Source organism: Pseudorasbora parva, chromosome 13, assembly GCF_024679245.1.
Source record: "Pseudorasbora parva isolate DD20220531a chromosome 13, ASM2467924v1, whole genome shotgun sequence".
Classification (NCBI taxonomy): domain Eukaryota; kingdom Metazoa; phylum Chordata; class Actinopteri; order Cypriniformes; family Gobionidae; genus Pseudorasbora; species Pseudorasbora parva.
The window spans coordinates 41,236,293-41,256,517 of record NC_090184.1 but is presented as its reverse complement, the minus strand read 5'-3'; the positions used below and the strand labels follow the sequence as shown (position 1 = coordinate 41,256,517).

Genomic DNA, 20,225 nt, shown 5'->3' with positions numbered 1-20,225 from the left:
AGAGAGAGAGAGAGAGATGCCTGCATGTCCTGGTGATTTTTTTTTCTCTAAGGATACAATCAGAAAACTCCATTGCTACAAAATACAAACTGATCAATTGTGCTTTATCGTGCTGTACCAACATTTTAAAGTAGTTCCGTTGGGTAAATACCCAATACCCATGCTCACCCATGCAAATCCAAAACCACACCATAAAAGTGACTTCTTGTTTATATGAGTTATAGCTTTGCTGAAACTTAAAGACCTCATTGAAAATCCTAACTCCTTTTGTGTGTTAATGAAAGAATTAGTGATGTCACGATTCATGAGTGAATCATTTTGAGTCAAATGATTTGTTTAATCCAGTTCAAAAATGAATGATCTGAATAATTTGTGATTCAAACGATTTGTTCACAAATTGGACCGATGTGGTTCTCAAACTCAAATAACTGACTCAATGAGCCGGTCGCAGAGGTTAACAGCTCACTGGAGAAAAAGATGATTAGTGAATAATGATGTAAATCTAGGTCCTTTCATCACACAAAGCTATCATATGACTTCAGAAGACTTGGATTATAGTTCATAAATCAGACTACTTTTATGATACGTTTATAGTGCTTTTGTGTTCTTTTTGAAGCTTGAAAGTTTCAGTCTCCATTCACTGTAATTGCATGTAAAACAGCGACCAGAATTTCTCCTTTTGTTTTCCCTAGAAGAAATATGGGTTTCATACTGCAAATAAGAGTGACAAAATTGCTGTTTAAAAAAAAAAAAAATTAAATGCAGGATGTAAAATATTTAAATAAACGAAACCATCTTTTTCGATCAATAAAGGACAGTGAAAATTTCCATTCCCTTGTTGGTTGGCTCAGTGTTATTATGCTTTATCAGATTCTCAATTTAGACAGAAATTAAGCTTTTTTTTTTTTTTAAGATAAGGGCGTGCCAAAGTTGATAACAGCCCTTTCTCTGCTGTTCTTGGAGCAAAAACAGGAAATTATTGGTTTATCTTGAGTGGGCAGCACAAAGCCGTACCATCTGAACCTTTAATCATATTACAACTATTGAGTAAATATAAAAGTAATTGCATAAATGTGCAATGGTGAGCAGCAATGCATTTGAATCATTTGAATCATCCAGCCTGACCACTGTTTACCAGCCTCCAGATCCAGATCTAATCAAAGCATTTTGTGTAGGTCAATTGAATGAAAAAGGCTAATCTAATAGTCTTGAAGACAGAGCGTATAGGCCTTCTGAACAACCTGTTATCTACAGAACAATCAGTTCTGTGTGGCATTGCAAATTGCCTTTGAATTCATTTGAAATAATCAGAGAAAAACCATAGTCCCCAATCTTCTTCTGAAGAGTCAACATGTTACAGCGCAAAGTAGCCAAGGTTTATGGTTACAACTTAAGGCCTATTTCCCAGGGTAAAAAGTGATCCTAGTAAAAATCTATGCGATACCTGCTTGTAAATGACAATGTAGAGCTTGCTTTCACTTCATAAGCTCTATATGACTCATAAGCTTTAACTTCACATTGTGAGGTAGTGAAGGTTATTTGCTCATATGAAAAATAACAATAAACTATAACAATTAAAAATTAGCCCTAGCATAACTCGATTCGTACATGTTTGCCTTAATTTTTTTTTTTTTTTTTAACTCACAACCAAAATACTGGTGTGCTGTAGGTGGTTGTCAGAGCATGTTTAGGTGGGTTTGCACTTGTAAAAAATTCAATAGACCACCCAGAACACACTTTTAAGCTATTGTAAAGCATTCTAGTCGCTTGGGAGGGCAAGAACAGCCTAATTAGAAAAAGAGAGACAGGCAAATCAATTTAGTCTCTGCAATATTACCAGCTACACAGAACACCTTGGGCAAGATCACATGAAGTTATGCAAAGGTACGCAAGGACACAAGGAGCAACTGTACAACCCGATAGGGTTTGCATGCAAATTCTCAAAGTTTTAATTAACTCTCACAGCGTAACAGCTGGAGTCACCCTCATGAGTCACGCTTTATATATGTACAAAAAGACCAAACCTGAAAACGTCCGTTTAATTTGTCTTTCACTGCATATATGCATGATAGTTTAAGTGCATATTGGCCTCCCCCACCTTCCTGCATCCAATTCATCACGATAAAGGAACGGCAGCCAAGATGCAGTCAAATAGTGCGTGTAAACCAGCCCTTGATCTTAAAACTCATTCATCATGCCACCAACATTAAAACGCAACCACATCCAGGTCTCAAAACCGCAGTTTCTGCAAAGCCTTTTCTGTGGTAAAAGCAATCTCACAGACTGGATGCTAGATACCCATGGGAAAGAAAAATCTAAATGAGATCCCTTTAATATCACAATTGTTTTTCCTACACAGAAAAGGGATGAAATGGTGCACAAGTTTATGTTCTCTCTCTACACTCTACTCTCTCTCTCTCTTAATGTTAAATTCTGTCATTAATTACTCACCATCATGTTGTTGCACACTGGTAAGACTTTCGTTCGTCTTGGGAATACAAATGAAGATATTTTTAATGAAATCTGAGAGCTTTATGTCTCTCCATTGATAATTGCACAATACTTCATTAAGTTCATAAAGAGATCATAAAACTAATCCATATGAATTAAGCGGTTTAGTCCAATTTTTCTGAAGAGACTCGATGGCTTTTATGTGATGAACAGATAGAATAAACTGATCAGCGAACATAAACCGAAGCTAAACGAACCTGCTTGATGCGAGGGAATGAACCTCATTGGTTATCGCTGAAGCTCAAACGTGCTGCGTAACACGAGAATGAACCTCATTGGTTCTCGCAGAAGCTTAAACGTGATGCGTAACACGAGAATGACCCTCATTGGTTCTCGCTGAAGCTCAAACGTGCTGCGTAACACGAGAATGAACCTCATTGGTTCTCGCAGAAGCTTAAACGTGATGCGTAACACGAGAATGACCCTCATTGGTTCTCGCAGAAGCTCAAACGTGATGCGTAACACGAGAATGACCCTCATTGGTTCTCGCTGAAGCTCAAACGTGCTGCGTAACACGAGAATGAACCTCATTGGTTCTCGCTGAAGCTCAAACATGCTGCGTAACACGAGAATGAACCTCATTGGTTCTCGCAGAAGCTTAAACGTGATGCGTAACACGAGAATGACCCTCATTGGTTCTCACAGAAGCTCAAACGTGCTGCGTAACACGAGAATGAACCTCATTGGTTATCGCTGAAGCTCAAACGTGCTGCGTAACACGAGAATGAACCTCATTGGTTATCGCTGAAGCTCAAACGTGCTGCGTAACACGAGAATGAACCTCATTGGTTCTCGCAGAAGCTCAAACGTGCTGCGTAACACGAGAATGAACCTCATTGGTTATCGCTGAAGCGCAAACGTGCTGCGTAACACGAGAATGAACCTCATTGGTTCTCGCTGAAGCTCAAACGTGCTGCGTAACACGAGAATGAACCTCATTGGTTCTCGCAGAAGCTTAAACGTGATGCGCAACACAAGAATGAACCTCATTGGTTCTCGCTGAAGCTCAAACGTGCTGCGTAACACGAGAATGAACCTCATTGGTTCTCGCAGAAGCTTAAACGTGATGCGTAACACGAGAATGAACCTCATTGGTTCTCACAGAAGCTCAAACGTGCTGCGTAACACGAGAATGAACCTCATTGGTTATCGCTGAAGCTCAAACGTGCTGCGTAACACGAGAATGAACCTCATTGGTTCTCGCAGAAGCTCAAACGTGCTGCGTAACACGAGAATGAACCTCATTGGTTCTCGCTGAAGCTCAAACGTGCTGCGTAACACGAGAATGAACCTCATTGGTTATCGCTGAAGCTCAAACGTGCTGCGTAACACGAGAATGACCCTCATTGGTTATCGCTGAAGCTCAAATATGCTGCGTAACACGAGAATGAACCTCATTGGTTCTCGCAGAAGCTCAAACGTGCTGCGTAACACGAGAATGAACCTCATTGGTTCTCGCTGAAGCTCAAACGTGCTGCGTAACACGAGAATGAACCTCATTGGTTCTCGCAGAAGCTCAAACGTGCTGCGTAACACGAGAATGAACCTCATTGGTTCTCGCTGAAGCTCAAACGTGCTGCGTAACACGAGAATGAACCTCATTGGTTCTCACTGAAGCTCAAACGTGCTGCGTAACACGAGAATGAACCTCATTGGTTCTCACTGAAGCTCAAACGTGCTGCGTAACACGAGAATGAACCTCATTGGTTCTCGCTGAAGCTCAAACGTGCTGCGTAACACGAGAATGAACCTCATTGGTTCTCGCTGAAGCTCAAACGTGCTGCGTAACACGAGAATGAACCTCATTGGTTCTCGCAAAAGCTCAAACGTGCTGAGTAACACGAGAATGAACCTCATTGGTTCTCGCTGAAGCTCAAACGTGATGCGTAACACGAGACTGAATGATCCCATCTCGTAAGCTCAAATGCCTACATTCAATCTGTTCATCATATATTGTAAATCGAACTCTTCAGAAATTTTTGGACTAAACCACTCAATTCATATAGATTAGTTTCACAATCTCTTTTTGAAGCGCCAAAGTGGACAAAGTGGACAGAAATCTCAGATTTCATCAAAAAGGTCTTTGTGTGTTCCGAAAATGAAACAAAGTCTTACAGGTTTGGAACGAGGTCTCAAGCATTTATCATCAAATCTCCCAAGGTCAGATGATCTGAGCTGTTATCCACATTCATTTTATAGCTCGATATTCTTGCTTTATGACAATTTTGTGTGTATTTTTATTTATCCTAGACAACTGTAAGATAAACCACTGAAAAAAAGCTTGCTAAAAATCTGTCACAGCTCAGGCAATGTGGTTCTGATGGTAGACTTTCATTGAGATCTTTTGAACTTTTGAAACCGCTGAAAGTTTTCTTCATCTCAGAAGAAGCATTTGTGCTCAAAATCTTCATTTGCTTTTTCCAGTTCATATCATTGCTGATCTTATTTAGATGTCCCTTTCTCATGTAACATTATCTATCTAACAGGGATCCTGAGCTATGAAGCAGCAATATCTCTCCTGTTTAGTTGGATTTGATCTTTAAGTCTTGGGTATGTACTTTCTTATGCAATTTCTTTCACTGCATACAATAAACCAAAATTGTAACCTAAAGCACATACAGCATCACCAGAGCCCTGCGGAAAATATCACTGTAACGGTGGCCAACTTTTCAGCGCTAATCCCATCTGTGATTTGTTTCTGTGTGAGCAGGAAAAGCATAATCCCAAAACAGCAGTGCTAATCTCACACAAAGATAATCTGACACAAAATTGAACAGCTCTGAAGTAATCCCATCACATTTAAACAGGAGCCCACAGGATACAGTCACAAAAGAGATTTCACATCTGAAGTTTTTTTATTATTATTATTCCTCCTATCAAACTTAATGATATTTCCATTACCCACATTTTAATTTCCCATGACAGCACAGGTCATAACATTTTAGGCGATCAAAACCAAGAAACGGCTACATCCTGCATCCATTTCTCATTGGCTGACATGTTTTCGTCTCTCTTCCTCCCCAGTTATCGGTTTTGACACTCCCTCCACTCTATTACCTGGGAAAGCTCTTAGGCATTTAATAAGGGACACTTGATGTGTCCAGATGTCTTTCAGTGTGCTGCGGCAACACGAGACAGGTAGCGAGAACGAGAGGAGGGGGATTGAGGAATTAGCTCCGGGTCTTATCCTTTATATGGCGCTGTAATATCGCACCGAGGTGCTTAACAGGAATATGACAGTAAGTAGTTGTTCTTCATGCTGTGCTATTATATTTCTTTACAGCTTGTTTAAGCGAGCCAGCGTGGGACAATGGTATCATAACCGAGTGACAGATACCGCAAACATAACGTGTAACTGACATGACAAATTCTAGTAAATATTATGGCATTCGTTTCCCTTCCACACACTGCATTCGCAGTGCAGATCCTGCCATAAAACAAAACTGTCACACTTTCATTGTGTTGGTTTGCATTTTCAAGGACTCTTAGGTTACGTTTACACGAAAACGGAGAAGTTTTTTCCACAGACGAGATCCCCATTTACACAGATCGGCAAAAACAGCTAAAAACGCTGTATTTTACTCCCACGCCAGTAGGCGGCGATGTAGCAATATAGACTGAAAATGTAATACGTGATGTCATAATTTTCACGGATTTGCGTTTTTGTTGTTTACCTGGACACCGTTTTTAAAAACGTTCATAAGTTTGCATATTTTTGTTTCCGAGTTGTGTAAATGAACGGTCAAAAACTTAAAATGTTTAGTTTAATATGGTACAGCCCCTTAGTTTGTTTATGGTTTCCTGTTTCCTTTGTTCTTATTTCCCCACCGGGGGGGGGGGGGGGGGGGGTCATTAAAAAACACTGTGTATTGTAAATAATTTAATTATATATATATATATATATATATATATATATATATATATATATATATATATATATATATATATATTTAAAATAAAATATTTTAAATAATTGTATAAGCAGTAAAACGAAACAAACACAAATGGGGCAAAAATGCGTTTTAAGTTTAGAAACATTTTGAGTCCCCCCTCTCTTGCCTCGCAGTGGTTTGGTCCACCACTCACATCACCTACACACACAAGTCCAGTGAGAGAGAACAACGTTATTCAGTAGTTGTGGAACTCCAGTAAGGGCTGCTAAGCAGGGTGCGAACTACGGGGGAGCTAGGGGGAGCTCGGCTCCCCTAAATAAGACATGGGCTCCCCTGAAAACGTGATTTGTGAAATTTTGGGGGGTCTCAAAAATATTGACACTGTGTTATTTTGAGGTGCAATTTCATTTTTATGTAATGTAATCATTGTGGATTATTATTTGTAAAATTGCTAAAAATATATAATTAATTCATGCATGATGGCAGTTTAAATCTAATTCACTTCAATAAAGATAACTATACATGCTGTTCTTGTCATGACCATCAAGGTGTGGTGGCACTGCGGTGCAAATTCCACTCATGTTTAGTACATGTCAACGCAAAGTTTCGTAGAAAAAACAAAAACGAATATCCACTTCTTGATCTTGGATTTCTGGAAGAACAGAAAAAGAGGCTGACCTCAAGCCGCTGTGGTCGCTTCTGTGTTAAGGCATGTTATTCCCAATTATGTGTTGTGGCTGGGTTGATATAGGTCTGCGCGACTATCGATTGAATTATGGTATTCTTCTGTAGCCTGACGAGTAACTTCAACCGTTGTTCATGTGAACTCAAAGACAGCCGGATGCTTTGTTTATAGATTTGTGGACTTTTTGACCTATCAATTCTTGTTTTTTTCTTCCTTCATTAAAATCAAAGATGTTCTTCAATGATTGTAAATTGTGTAAATTGTATATTAAGAGTCTCCGCAATGCATTAAGCAATAGATTGACGAGTTCGTCTGTGTGTGAAGGAATATACACGTCCTCTTTTGTGTATAGGGATGCACCCCCCCCCCCACCCCGAAAAGTGGGCTCCCCCAAAGGCCACAGTATAGTTCGAACACTGCTGCTAAGGCTATTGTATTCACTTTAAACATCGGATGAAGTTATTCTTTTCTCTTTAGAACAGAAAATGCTGAGCTATTAATAAACTAGCAATGACAAAAAAAAGAACGAGAAAGAAAAATATAACCGATTTTTTTTACACCCAAGTCACAATGATTTGTTTCTATTCTGTTCATTACTACGGTGTATTTAGGTCCCTCATTTTGGTTCATTCAGTTGTCTGGTGTTTGTGCAACACACACTCGCTTTTGTGTGGATTTAGTGTAATATATAAATGTAACTTTGGTTTTAATTCTGAATCATCTTCATTAGAACCTATATGTTACAAAAATAAACTACAAACACATTCAATAAACATTCATACAAAGATTTAACAGGTGAATCACACACTATCAAAAATCAAGAGAAAAGAAAATGTCATTTAAAAAAACAACAGAATTAAATTACAGATAATAGAGAGATTAATTATTAAATTATTATGTATTAATTCAATAAGGAAACTAATGAATTCTTGTTTTTTTCTCATACTTACACTTTTATGACCATTTTGAGAAGCTTGTTGTACTACACACAAAAAAAAAAAAAATCACATTACTGTAACATTTACATTTGCAGATATAATTAATAGATTTAATTGAAATTGCTGATTGTTAAACAGTGTCCACACAAGATGATTTTCCATTACAGTATTACGGTAATTAAAATGTCTATTTATGTATTACACACTAAGGTAATGAGAACTGGGTGCTGGTGCTTAATTGTTATGAAGCAATCAATTCTAATGGCCTTAAACATATGCTTCATTTCCTTTATGCAACATTTATCTCTTTTCTCACTGTCTGTCTTTTTTTAGGGTGACATAGGGAGAATGTTTCTTTAAGACCCATGTTTGAGGTGTCCTGAGCCCTGCGTTCAGGGGGTGATTGGAAGAGGCGAAAACATGCTGCACCATTCTTAAAAGGAAATATGGATTCATCGAGGGTCATGTGGATCATTTCATGCTCCCTGTATTTAGTCCATGCACCCTGTACAGGCTACAATAAGAATAGTCTTCTGATTGTGAGGCTCACCCAAACATTTCTGTTAAATGTGTGTTTCAGAAATGTCCCCAGAATGAGGCTGAGCTGACCGAGTTGAGCGAACAGCACACCTGTGAGGCGCAGAAGTGAACATCCACCTACATCATCTGCTCAGTCATCAACCATAAAGACACTACCACATCATGGCAATACTCATATTCTCAATACAAGCATCCCATTTGTCTATTCACACTTACACACTTCCTTTTTTTGTTTTGTTTTTGCTTTTAGCATCATTTCATTAAGACGCACTTGAATGAACGACTCTTCCATACAGCATACAGGGCGATGACTGGAAAAGGAAGGGGGCGGGGTATTATTTATGATCTGATTATGATTATTTATGATGGGGACAACCATCTGTGCTCTCAATAATTACATAATGATTTTAAAGGCGTCTAATGGAAAGATATTCTTTCTTTCCTGAAATTTCAACAAATAATAAAAAGGGGGTAATAAAAAAGTAACAGTTACGAGACTTACAATAGGACCTCTGCGCTCCAAGCAACATGAATGACTGCATAAAATCAAACAGTAAATCACAGTTTTCCACTATGACAGCATCTTTTGCTCTAAAGCATCAATCAAAGTCTAGAGTGTTTTTTGTGTGTTCCTCTCTCTCTCTCATGAAAGGTGCAAGAACTGACACAGCATTATCTATGCATAAGTGCAGATTTTAAATGCTCTTTATAAAATTAACGTAGTTATCTGGGTCCCATATAGTGAATTATTGAGTGCTATATTCCTACAATGAGTGATACACAAGGACAAATGAGGCAGCACAGATTCTCTCCAACAGACGTGAGTTATGCATGAGAATAGCATCAGAGAATCCAATCAGGGCAGCAAAACATCAGATAGAGAGACAGCCTGTTGATCATATAAAAGCACAACACCCGCGCAAAATGTAATATGCTGCAATAAATGCTGTTCGATATGATGTCTGCACAGGCATGCACGATGAAAGTTGCTTGCTATCAAGGACACTCAGAGATGCTTGGTTTATTTGCCTTAACACATGCAACGCACTAAAACCCACAGCAAAGCTATTTTAAGAAACGATCTTATGGTTTGCACCATAGGTTTTTGATACACCTCACGAGACTGCCAACTGTATCCGAAAAGCAAACAGATAACAGAAAACCAACCTTACAAACCGTATGGGATGTATTTAGAGTCATGCAAATCAACGGAAACATACCCATCTCTGCGTAAATGTCGCGTTTTCAGCAGGTTTTACAGCCCTTCGGTGTGCGATTCCAGAGTCCGCATGGCACCGTCTTCAAACACACTCAGAAAAAAAAGCACCTGTCCAAAGCTGCGGTGCCCGAGATGTTGGCGAGGTTCGGAAAACTCCAGCAACAGCAGCGTTATTTCAACCCCGCAGTTACGCCGCTGCGCAACATGTCCAAGTGAACAACGGAGAAATCCTAAGAGCTCTTCCCAGTGTATAAGGCAAACATTGAGGTTCACTTATATGAGAACGTCCAAAAACAAGATTTCCAGAACGTACGTGTGGGTATCCTTCACATCAAAAAATCCTCCACTTGGTTGGAAAGTTTGGAGAGATTTGCGCAAAAGCGCACCATCGGATGTTTGGCAAGGTGCGCAGCTAGGAAGAGCGCCAAGCGAGGGATGCAAACCTATTTCTTATGTCCTGTAAAAAAACCGGAAAGCTGTGCGCAGGATGAGTGATGTATTCCAGATTTCTGCTGATCTTACGGGAGCTCAGAGATGCTGTAAGCCACATTCAGTTCGCCACTCTTTCCGAACATCTGTCAAAAACAGAAGAAGGTTTTTAAGAGGACTGTGAGCGTGATTGCACTCAGCACTGGTGCAGTCATTGCTTAACCTTCTTTTGCAAGTGCTATGTATCGGATTGCCCTCTTCTGGTGGGAAAAGGAGACATGCGTCGCCCATTCAGGGCATTTGCTCATAAAAACAGAGTCTTGAGAGCTTGTTTGAAATGACGGCATAAAATATTAACATGCGGTAATTGCATTTATTGGGCTACACATGATTCCTCAAATCTAAGAGGCGTAAATATGAGGATTAAAGGTCCTTTGCATTTATTCCGTAATGCTTATTTTAAATACATTAATTAATATTAAATTGCTCATGCAATAATTAGTAGGCTACTCCAAGGTACAATTTTGTAGTGATGACATGCTTTTTAGCAAAATAAAGCAAACTGTGACATATTATACCAAAAAGATTATTCAAAAAGTGAACTGCCAGTAAAACAAAAAATTGATGAAAAATATATTCAGACACTTTGACCTGAGCATGTTTTGCTGAAGTGCTTTTTTCTTTTCTTTAATTCCTAATGCGACCTTTGGCACCACTGAACAAAATGAAGCATGGCTTGCTCATTGGTTGACCTAAATAAATATGATCTAATTGTGCAGTTAAATTGAAAACCTGACTGATTGGTTGATTGTAATCCATTAGTCACCTTTCTATCAAAGTTATCTGACATTATCAAGATTAATTTAGTCTAAGACAGTTCTAGTCATATTTTATTACCATTTTATTACTATTATTTTATTACATGTATATACTAAACTAAACTGAATGGTTTCAAACCTAAAATTATGCCATATTTTTACATATAGAAAACTGTTTTAAATGGTGTTCGAAACTTGCACAACCTCACATTTTAAGATGTTTCAGATAACAAAACATAAAATAATATGGATTCTTAAAAAAATACAAAAATGTTTTATTGACTAACATATGTTTCATTAATTTCTCAAAATATTTAATTATAAATTATTTAAGTAAATAATGCACTTGGACACAAAATATTTAATTTGACGTCACGTCAAAAAAGTATTTAGTTAGCCACCAATTGTGCAAGTTCTCCCACTTAAAAAGATGAGAGAGGCCTGTAATATTCATAATAGGTACTCTTCAACTATGAGAAACAGAATGAGAAAAAAAAAAATCCAGAAAATAAAATTGTCTGATTTTTACAGAATTTATTTGCAAATTATGGTGGAAAATAATTATTTGGTCAATAACAAAACTTCATCCCAATACTTTGTTATATATCATTTGTTGGCAATTACAGAGGTCAAATGTCTTCTGTAAGTTGCCACAAGGTTTTTACACCCTGCTCCTGGTAGTTTGGCCCATTCCTCCATGCAGATCTCCTCTATAGCAGTGATGTTTTGGGACTGTCGCTGGGCAACACGGATTTTCAACTCCCTCCAAAGATTTTCCGAAGATGGGGTTGAGATCTTGAGCCTTCAGGACCTTGAAATGCTTCTTACGAAGCCACTCCTTCACTGCCCATGTGTTTGGGATCATTGTCATGCTGTAAGACCCAGCCACATTTCATCTTCAATGCCCTTGCTGATGGAAAGAGGTTTTCAATGGCCCCAATCATTCATTCCTTTACACAAATCAGTCGTCCTGGTCCCTTTGCAGAAAAACAGCCCCAAAGCATGTTTCCAACCCCATGCTTCACAGTATGGTGCAAGTCAGCATTCTTTCTCCTCCAAACACGACAAGTTGAGTTTTTACCAAAAAGTTCTATTTTGGTTTATTTTGACCACACTGTTAAAAAGACCCCATAACATTTACGGTAAAAAAACGGCAGCTGTGGTTTTACAGAAGTAATGTTTTAGGTTTTACGGGACAGCAGCATATAATTTAAAGGTTTATAATGTAATAATTACGGTTAAAAAACATTTATTTTACAGGTCAAAACTGTATAATTTAAAGGTTTATACATTTTATTTTATTTAACAGTAAAATTAGTTTTACTGTTAAATAAAAACCGTTAGTTTTTCGAAGTGAAAAAAAGAACAGGTCATTGTGTAATTAACAGTGAAAAAACGTAAATTGACATTCCCAGAATTCCCCACGTGACACTTCGCATTTGATGCATTTTCATTGAATTAACTATGATTCTTCGTATTTTTTTTCAAATCACTTATGTACATTAAGGTTTTATGTTACATCTAATAATATTAAATTAATGTTTATTGCATTTTTAAAACATCATGTGTGTTACCATGATGGTGTTTGGTGTGTTTGTGTGCGCACCTTCTATATATTAATATTGTCCCTCCAAAAGCTGCGTGTGATGAGCTTTGATTCATCATGTGATTCTCATCACCACTGTAATTGGTGATTGTCAAACTATATAAAAGGTACATAACAGATATTAGCATTTCAATAAGTTGTTTATTTAATATTATTTCAGTTCAATAAATATTTTTTTTACTGTTATTGTTTTATAGTGCACTGCGTATACATAATTACCACATTATAAACCTTTAAATTATATGCTGCTGTCCCGTAAAATCTTAAACGTTACTGCCGTAGTTTTTATGGTAAAGTTCTGGTAACCACAGCTGCCGTTTTTTTTACCATCAATTTGATAGGTATTTTTTTAGTGTACCGTTTTGAATTGTAAAATAAACGGTTTTCAACCGTGATTATTACATTATAAACCTTTAAATTATATATTGTTGCCCCGTAAAAACTAAAATGTTACTGCTGTATTTTTTACAGTACAATTCTGGCAACCACAGCTGCCGTTTTTTTTTTACAGTAAATTTTACTTTTTTTTTTTTTTTTTTTTTTACAGTGCATATGAACTTCTCCATTTATCTTCTGGATCATCCAAATGCTCTCTAGCAAACTTCAGATGGGCCCGGACATCTACTGGCTTAAGCAGGGGGACACGTCTGGCACTGCAGGATTTGAGTCCCTAGTGGTGTAGTGTGTTACTGATGGTAGCCTTTGTTACTTTGGTCCCAGCTATCTGCAGGTCATTCACTAGGTCTTGCATAGAGCCCCAGATCAAGGGAGATTATCAGTGGTCTTGTATGTCTTCCATTTTCTAATAATCGCTCCCACAGTTGATTTCTTCACACCAAGCTGCTTACCTATTGCAGATTAAGTCTTCTCAGCCTGGTGCAGCTCTACAGTTTTGTCTCTGGTGTCCTTTGACAGCTCTTTGGTTTTGGCCACAGTGGAGTTTGGAGTCTGACTGTTGGTGAGGTTGTGGACAGGTGTCTTTTATACTGATAATGAGTTCAAACAGGTGAAATTAATACAGGTAATGAGAGGAGGAAAGAAGAGCCTCTTAAAGAAGAAGTTCCAGGTCTGTGAGAGCCAGAAATCTTGCTTTTTTTGTAAGTGACCAAAATTTATTTTCCACCATAATTTTGCAAATAAATTCTCATTTCAAATACATTTGATTTTCTTATTCTGTCTCTCATAGTCTCTAGAGCATAAGCAAAGGTGCATCCATCTGGAAGGACAGAAACTATTGCCAAGCAACACAGAGACCTTTATCCACTGTGACATCAGCTTGCAAAAGAGAGCAAGGGGTCTGTATTCGAAAACAACTGCCCAGCTGTAACATAAAAGGTATGTATCTGAAAATCATTTGATACAAACACATTTAGAAGCTACACATTGGAAAAAGCTTTAAAGGGTTCAATGGTTTACATAAACAGTTCATTTCTGTTTGTAAGCCATTTTAACAAACATCCCACTCACCTTATGAAGCAGTTCAAGAGAATATGACCTCCTAATGTCATTCTGCGCCAGGGTCAACACCATAATTTCCAAAGAGGCTGTCTGTATCTGCCCCGTACGGTCCATCTAATTAGAGATAATGGACACTTGAGCTCATATCTGTAATATGGTGCATTTGGCTCCAGAAAATACAGCTGGGAAGCACCAGGCATGCCAAATCCGCTACTCAGCAACAGGCTGGATGGTGAGGGAATCTGTCCACCACTATTGAGGATACAGATGATCAAGGACAATAAGGCGACAGCAGGCTCAGGCCTCTCTGGAATAGACTGTTTGTGTTGTACGTCTGTTGTTTGTGGGATCAGACTCACAGAAGGCCGATCTCTGTTGTGATGATGAGCTCTGGACAAACTGCGGTGAAGCATGGAAAACAAATCCACATCTTCATGGGTGGTATGCACAATAAGAGGTATTTGAGGAAAACAAGAAGGGAATTTATTGCATTGAGATCGAAATCCTGAATATCATCCCATAGAGCGCACGGTTAATCAATAAAATCACCTTTCACTGTTACTTGACATCGTCACACCAGTAGGTGGCGACATGTGACTATTAGATGTATCTGTCATTGAATTAGTCTATGATTCATCGAATCATTCAATCACAGCAACAACAAAAAAGAGGAATAATTCAAATCAATAGATCGCAGTAGTTATAATTTTGTCAGAATCTCTTAATTATGTTATTTTGTTTAGCCATTGTTTAGTCTATTCAGAATCGTGATTTCTATTGTTAAAAGAAAAATGTGATTATCAGTTAAACAAGAATCATGCAGCTCTACTATCCTGACTTGCAAAAGTAATCAAAATTGACTTAGCAACGTTTTAGTACCATGACCTTCATCAGGCATTCAAACAGTAGCAGAAAGAAAAGCAAAGCATTTGTGAAGCCACAACACGCACAACCTTGAGGCGGATGGGCTACAACAGCAGAAGACCCCACCGGGTACCACTCATCTCCACTACAAATAGGAAAAAGGGGCTACAGTTTGCACAAGTTTACCAAAAATGGACAGTTGAAGACTAGAAAAATGTTGCCGGGTCTGATGAGTCTTGATTTCTGTTGAGACATTCAGATGGTAGAGTCAGAATTTGGCGTAAACAGAATGAAAACATGGATCCATCAAGCCTTGTTACCACTGTGCAGGCTGGTGGTGGGGGTGTAATGGTGTGGGGGATGTTTTCTTGGCACACTTTAGGCCCCTTACTGCCAATTGGGCATAATTTAAATGCCACGGCCTACCTGAGCATTGTTTCTGACCATGTCCATCCCTTTATGACCACCATGTACCCATCCTCTGATGGCTACTTCCAGCAGGATAATGCACCATGTCACAAAGCTCAAATAATTTCAAATTGGTTTCTTGAACATGACAATGAGTTCACTGTACTAAAATGGCCCCCACAGTCACCAGATCTCAACCCAAAAGAGCATCTTTGGGATGTGGTGGAACGGGAGCGTCGTGCCCTGGATGTGCATCCCACAAATCTCTAGGGCTGTCCTCGACTAAGGATTTAGACAATCGAATCAGAATTGTCGAATCTCTCTCTGGTCGACTGATAGTCGAATCATCTGTGTGTGTGAATGGGTTGGGAGGGGCACGACACTGTCAGCAGAAGGGTAAAACTATTTTTATTTTCCTTTACACACTGCACACAGCAACAACTTTTAATAAAGCGACCAAAACTGCCTGCCAACTGACAGACGAACTGACAATGGCTTTCTTATTTAGGTTTAAATAGCCTAAAAGGTAATGTGGTGGATAAACATTCATAAACCGTTTTCTCATAACATGTTAAAGCCGCGATCGAAATACAGAACATCACACAAATATATAAAAGAACATTTTAATAAAAAAACCTATACCTGCCTAGAGAGGAAAAGAACACTTTGAGTGCGTTTATATGCACGTTCTGAAGCCGATTGTGCCTAAAACGGGTGAAGACGTACGCGAAGCTCAGCCCCGCGCGCCTCAGGATCTCACTCACACGCCACCTGACGCGCACATACACGCGAGCTCAATTTTGAATTGACTGACAGATGAGCTGCACGAAAGCGCTCTGTGGTGCAGCAGGATTTTAAACAACTTCCCGAGTGGCCGCGGACAGGCGCTGAATGCTGCCGCCGGTGTGTGTACACTCATTGAACGTGTTCTAATTTTAAAGGGGTCGCACACCAATGCTCAGCTCAGCTCAGCGCCGCGACACGTCTTTAAAATATTGAGCACCCCCATATTGCCAAAATGGTATGATCCTCGTTGCATAACACCTGCGAAGATTCGACCGTGAGATCGGTGGTCGAATCAGGCTCCGCATATCGATGCATCGAATCTTCGACTATGCGGGGTCACCCCTACAAATCTCCATCAACTGTAAGATGCTATCCTATCAATATGGACCAACATTTCTAAAGAATGCTTTCAGCACCTTGCTGAATCTCGCTATATATATTAGGTCACTTTTGCTTGATCCAAACAAGATAAATGGATCATGTCAACCTTAAAAAGGGCTTTCTGAGGAAAAACACTAAACCCTAATTGAAAGTTTAGTTCTTAGTATTTGTATTTCAGAAACCTGACCTCTAAGTGAACATCTACAGAATGAAAGATTAGAGTGTTTTGAGTTGATTCATACCAACTAAAAATAAATCGTTAGCTGTAACACTTTATAATCAAACTGCTAACTCCAAACATAAATAATATATTGTATGCCCTTTTACAAAAAAATGTTGAAGCTAAAAGAAAGAATCTAAAATTGGTAAAGGTGTAGATGATTCACTGCAAACCTGCCTGAAGTCTCAAGTATAATGAAGCCGCCATATTCATAGAAATCGGTCTGTTTCCCAGAGTGATATCTGTATTTGAATAGATATGCCAACGACCTCAACTGCATTTATGCTTCTTCAAGCGTTACACTGCCTGATCATTGCATCTGCCTTTATTCAGCCGCGTAAATCCACTTTGAAAAAAATATATCAGGTGCAAATAAGGCTTCTAGTTTGTTCAAACCACCAAATGTCATAGTTTTGTATCGTGCAAACGGTTTATCTGGAAATGATGAAAAGAAAAATGTGTCCAAATTGCATGTGAAGAAGTCTTTTTCCACGCCTGTCTGCAGAACAAAACTGGAAAATTGAAAAGACGCCCACTAACGATCATACTATTTTCCTGACAGACAGGTTTTTTTATTTTATTATTACGAACATCTAGTAATTTTGAATCAGATTTATGATTATACCTTTGCACTGACTAATTCATCTGCGGTATTCAGCCATCGGCGTGACACATCCACTTTGTGAGCTGCATGAAAAATCCTCCAAGGTTACAACGGAAAATGGAATTTTCAATGGCATTGCACACTAATTAACCTTATTGTACTAATAAGAATGTTGCCTGAGCTGCATCACCGGCCACCCATAAAGCCAGGGTAGGAAAGCTACCAGTCATTAAGAAAGGTGTTAAAAAGGCCAGTGGACTTATAAGATAGAAAAAAGCCACTGAAAGGTTAGGTCGAGAAAATGAGTTTCATTGCTAAAATTTCTGCAATGGTCAAATATCATGAAGGACAGTTCTTTTTTTAATCTCAAATAGTGTTAGCATCCTTGGATGAAGAAATTAAAGGGATAGTTCACCTCAAAAAGGAAAATTCTCATCATTTACGTACACTCATGCATACCTAATGCATGGCTTTCTTTAAAGGAACTGTATGTAAGGAATGTATTTCAATTAATCATAAAATGGCCCTGATATGTCACTAGACATTAAGAAATCATGTTCATTTCAAATACTTCTATCACTGATAACAGTAGTCCGGCCAGGATATTGTCATTTAAAAGTTGTTGTTTCCGCCCTCAACTGATGTTGTCATGTTGTGCTTTGGTCTGAAGCTCCGCCCTCCACCTATCAACCAATCACAAAGTCAGTAGTGTTTGGGCATCCGGGTTGCCAGATCTGCTCTAGTTAGTGACGTCATTACATCCCTGCACTTCCTGCTGTATTCCAAACCGGCCGTTCGCTGTAATCTTTGAAAGGGAACTTCTGTTAAATAAAATATCTCGCTTGGCATTGAACTTTGAGCTTTATAATTTTACAGGTATTATTTATGCTCTAACAGCAACATTTCACACTAACTAAAGTTTGAAAGATGGAATCGCGAAGAACGGGACCTTTAATAAAGATGATTGTGTGTTGAGCAGCTACGACTTTACTTTCGGTTTATTTTGCGGTAGTTTGTGTTGGCTTGATAAAGAGATAACTCTGTGGCGATGCGTCCTGCAGTAGAGCTGTCATATCTGGCTATTACATGAACACACTCACACCTTTATTTATTTTTTTAGCATTTTGGGGATGAATACAATTTTTCATATGTGGTTTCTACAACCATTTAGTGTTGACTGTAAAGAGACCCAGACCACCCCCTGAAGTGGCTTTTAGTATTTTGTGTATTTGTTCTAAATGCTCCTGTTGTCTTCTCTGCCTAGACTTGAGTTTTTGATGTTTGATACAGTCAAGAAACATGTTTTCTTTGAGCAGGTAAAATTAAAGGTTCAGTTCAAATAACCGACTGACAACATTGTATACATGAACCGTCAATGCACGTGATATCGTATTGAACCGAATCAATGACATAATAATGGTAATCGAACCGAACCGTGAGACCAGTGTAGGTTCACACCCCTAGTGTGCGCTCGTGACTCTTTAGCTCCCCCACTCCACGCATCCACGAGCTCGGCTGTTTTCGGAAAGAATCCACATCTGTCTTTTACAAATATGACCACAAAAAAAAGACTCTTGCTGAGAGATATGAAGGATCAATACTTGTCTGTAGATACTCAAGATTAATATGAGACTGGCAGAAGCGGTGTGTGTTATGTAAAAAGTTATTCAATAGATAAAAACGGATGCTTTGAATGGCAATATAACCCATGCATGGACACTGTATGGACAAAAGACACTGAGGTAACAATGAGCGTACAGCCAAATATTTTTACAGTAAATTTCACTTGTGGAATTTTTGCACATTTTCAGTGAGGGACCAGTTGTTAAATTCTCAATTAGCAGACGGTCCTTTCGTATCAGGCCCAAGGTCAGACAGGAGGAATAAAAGAACACAGATTACAAGTGTGTGTTTGAAAGGATGTTATGAAAGGTCTGTAAGGCCGTTTCGAGAAACCTGCTTTAACGAATCCCACACAAACTTCATTCTGGACAAACAAACCATTGCCATTTCTGTCCAGGTGTGTTATCCGTGTTTGTATATGCCTGACAAGCAAATGCCAAAATATGGTTCTGCACAGCAGGCACCGGATCCGCCATGGCAGCCATTTAACGCTCCCTCCCTTTCCTACCAGCTGTCAGAAGGAGCCATGCGCTCCGACTCCCTCAGTCGTGAAGATACATTCAGAATAAGCGAAGTGTTTGCGCGAGGTTAAAATGAGCGCTCGGCTGTCAGAGTGCAGGGCTCCGTGAGGGAGTTCTGGGTGAAATGCTTTGCTTTACTGTCCTCTCCACCGGCTTCCAAAACGGCCCGTCCTCTTGCTGTCATTCTGCGTCCGATGGGTCTGTCGGGGGGGACTGACATCTCACAAACATAAACGAGCAAAGGATGACATTTATAATTAACAGAAAGCAGAGGGGAGGAATACAATCACTGCAAAAGTGGAAAAGAGTGGAAAGTGTGGGTTTCTTCAACTACAGGTACATTTACAGTTATGCTTTTGGCAGACGCGTTTATCTAAAGAGACTTGAAACTTTGCATTCAAGTTGTTTAATCCATTACTTCATGCATTATTAATTCATAATTTCCAGTGCATGGGTTGATTTTATTCAAACTAACATATTTTCCACTTCTTCATTTTTTAAACATTTTACCATGCCTTAAATAATTGCTGCTTTTCATATGCATTTTATTTGATACAACATTGCCCCTAATAAAGGTTTTGTTTTCTCTTAAAGTTCATGCACTTGTACAAGAGTATCAATACCTTGATGAAATGAACTTGATATAAAGAAAGAAGGAGTAGATTGAAGAAAAGTAGAGGTAAAATATCAAACTGTACTGTAAATTTGTACAATTATGCAA

General features: G+C 38.7%; 1 protein-coding gene across 3 annotated transcripts in view; it reads right to left on the bottom strand.

Moving 5' to 3' along the window:
- The window catches only part of LOC137039173 (leucine-rich repeat transmembrane neuronal protein 4), a 246,089-nt gene that overhangs the window by 150,754 nt on the left and 75,110 nt on the right, over positions 1–20,225 (bottom strand). For 2 of the 3 annotated variants that reach the window (XM_067414431.1, XM_067414433.1), the window contains exon 1: positions 9,788–10,433. The exons of the other annotated variant lie outside the window; for it this stretch is intronic. In XM_067414431.1, coding sequence (XP_067270532.1) covers positions 9,788–9,791 — 4 coding nt within the window. In that variant the 5' untranslated portion in view covers positions 9,792–10,433. Of the gene's footprint in view, positions 1–9,787; positions 10,434–20,225 lie in introns of those variants that run through there. 3 annotated transcript variants of the gene reach the window in all.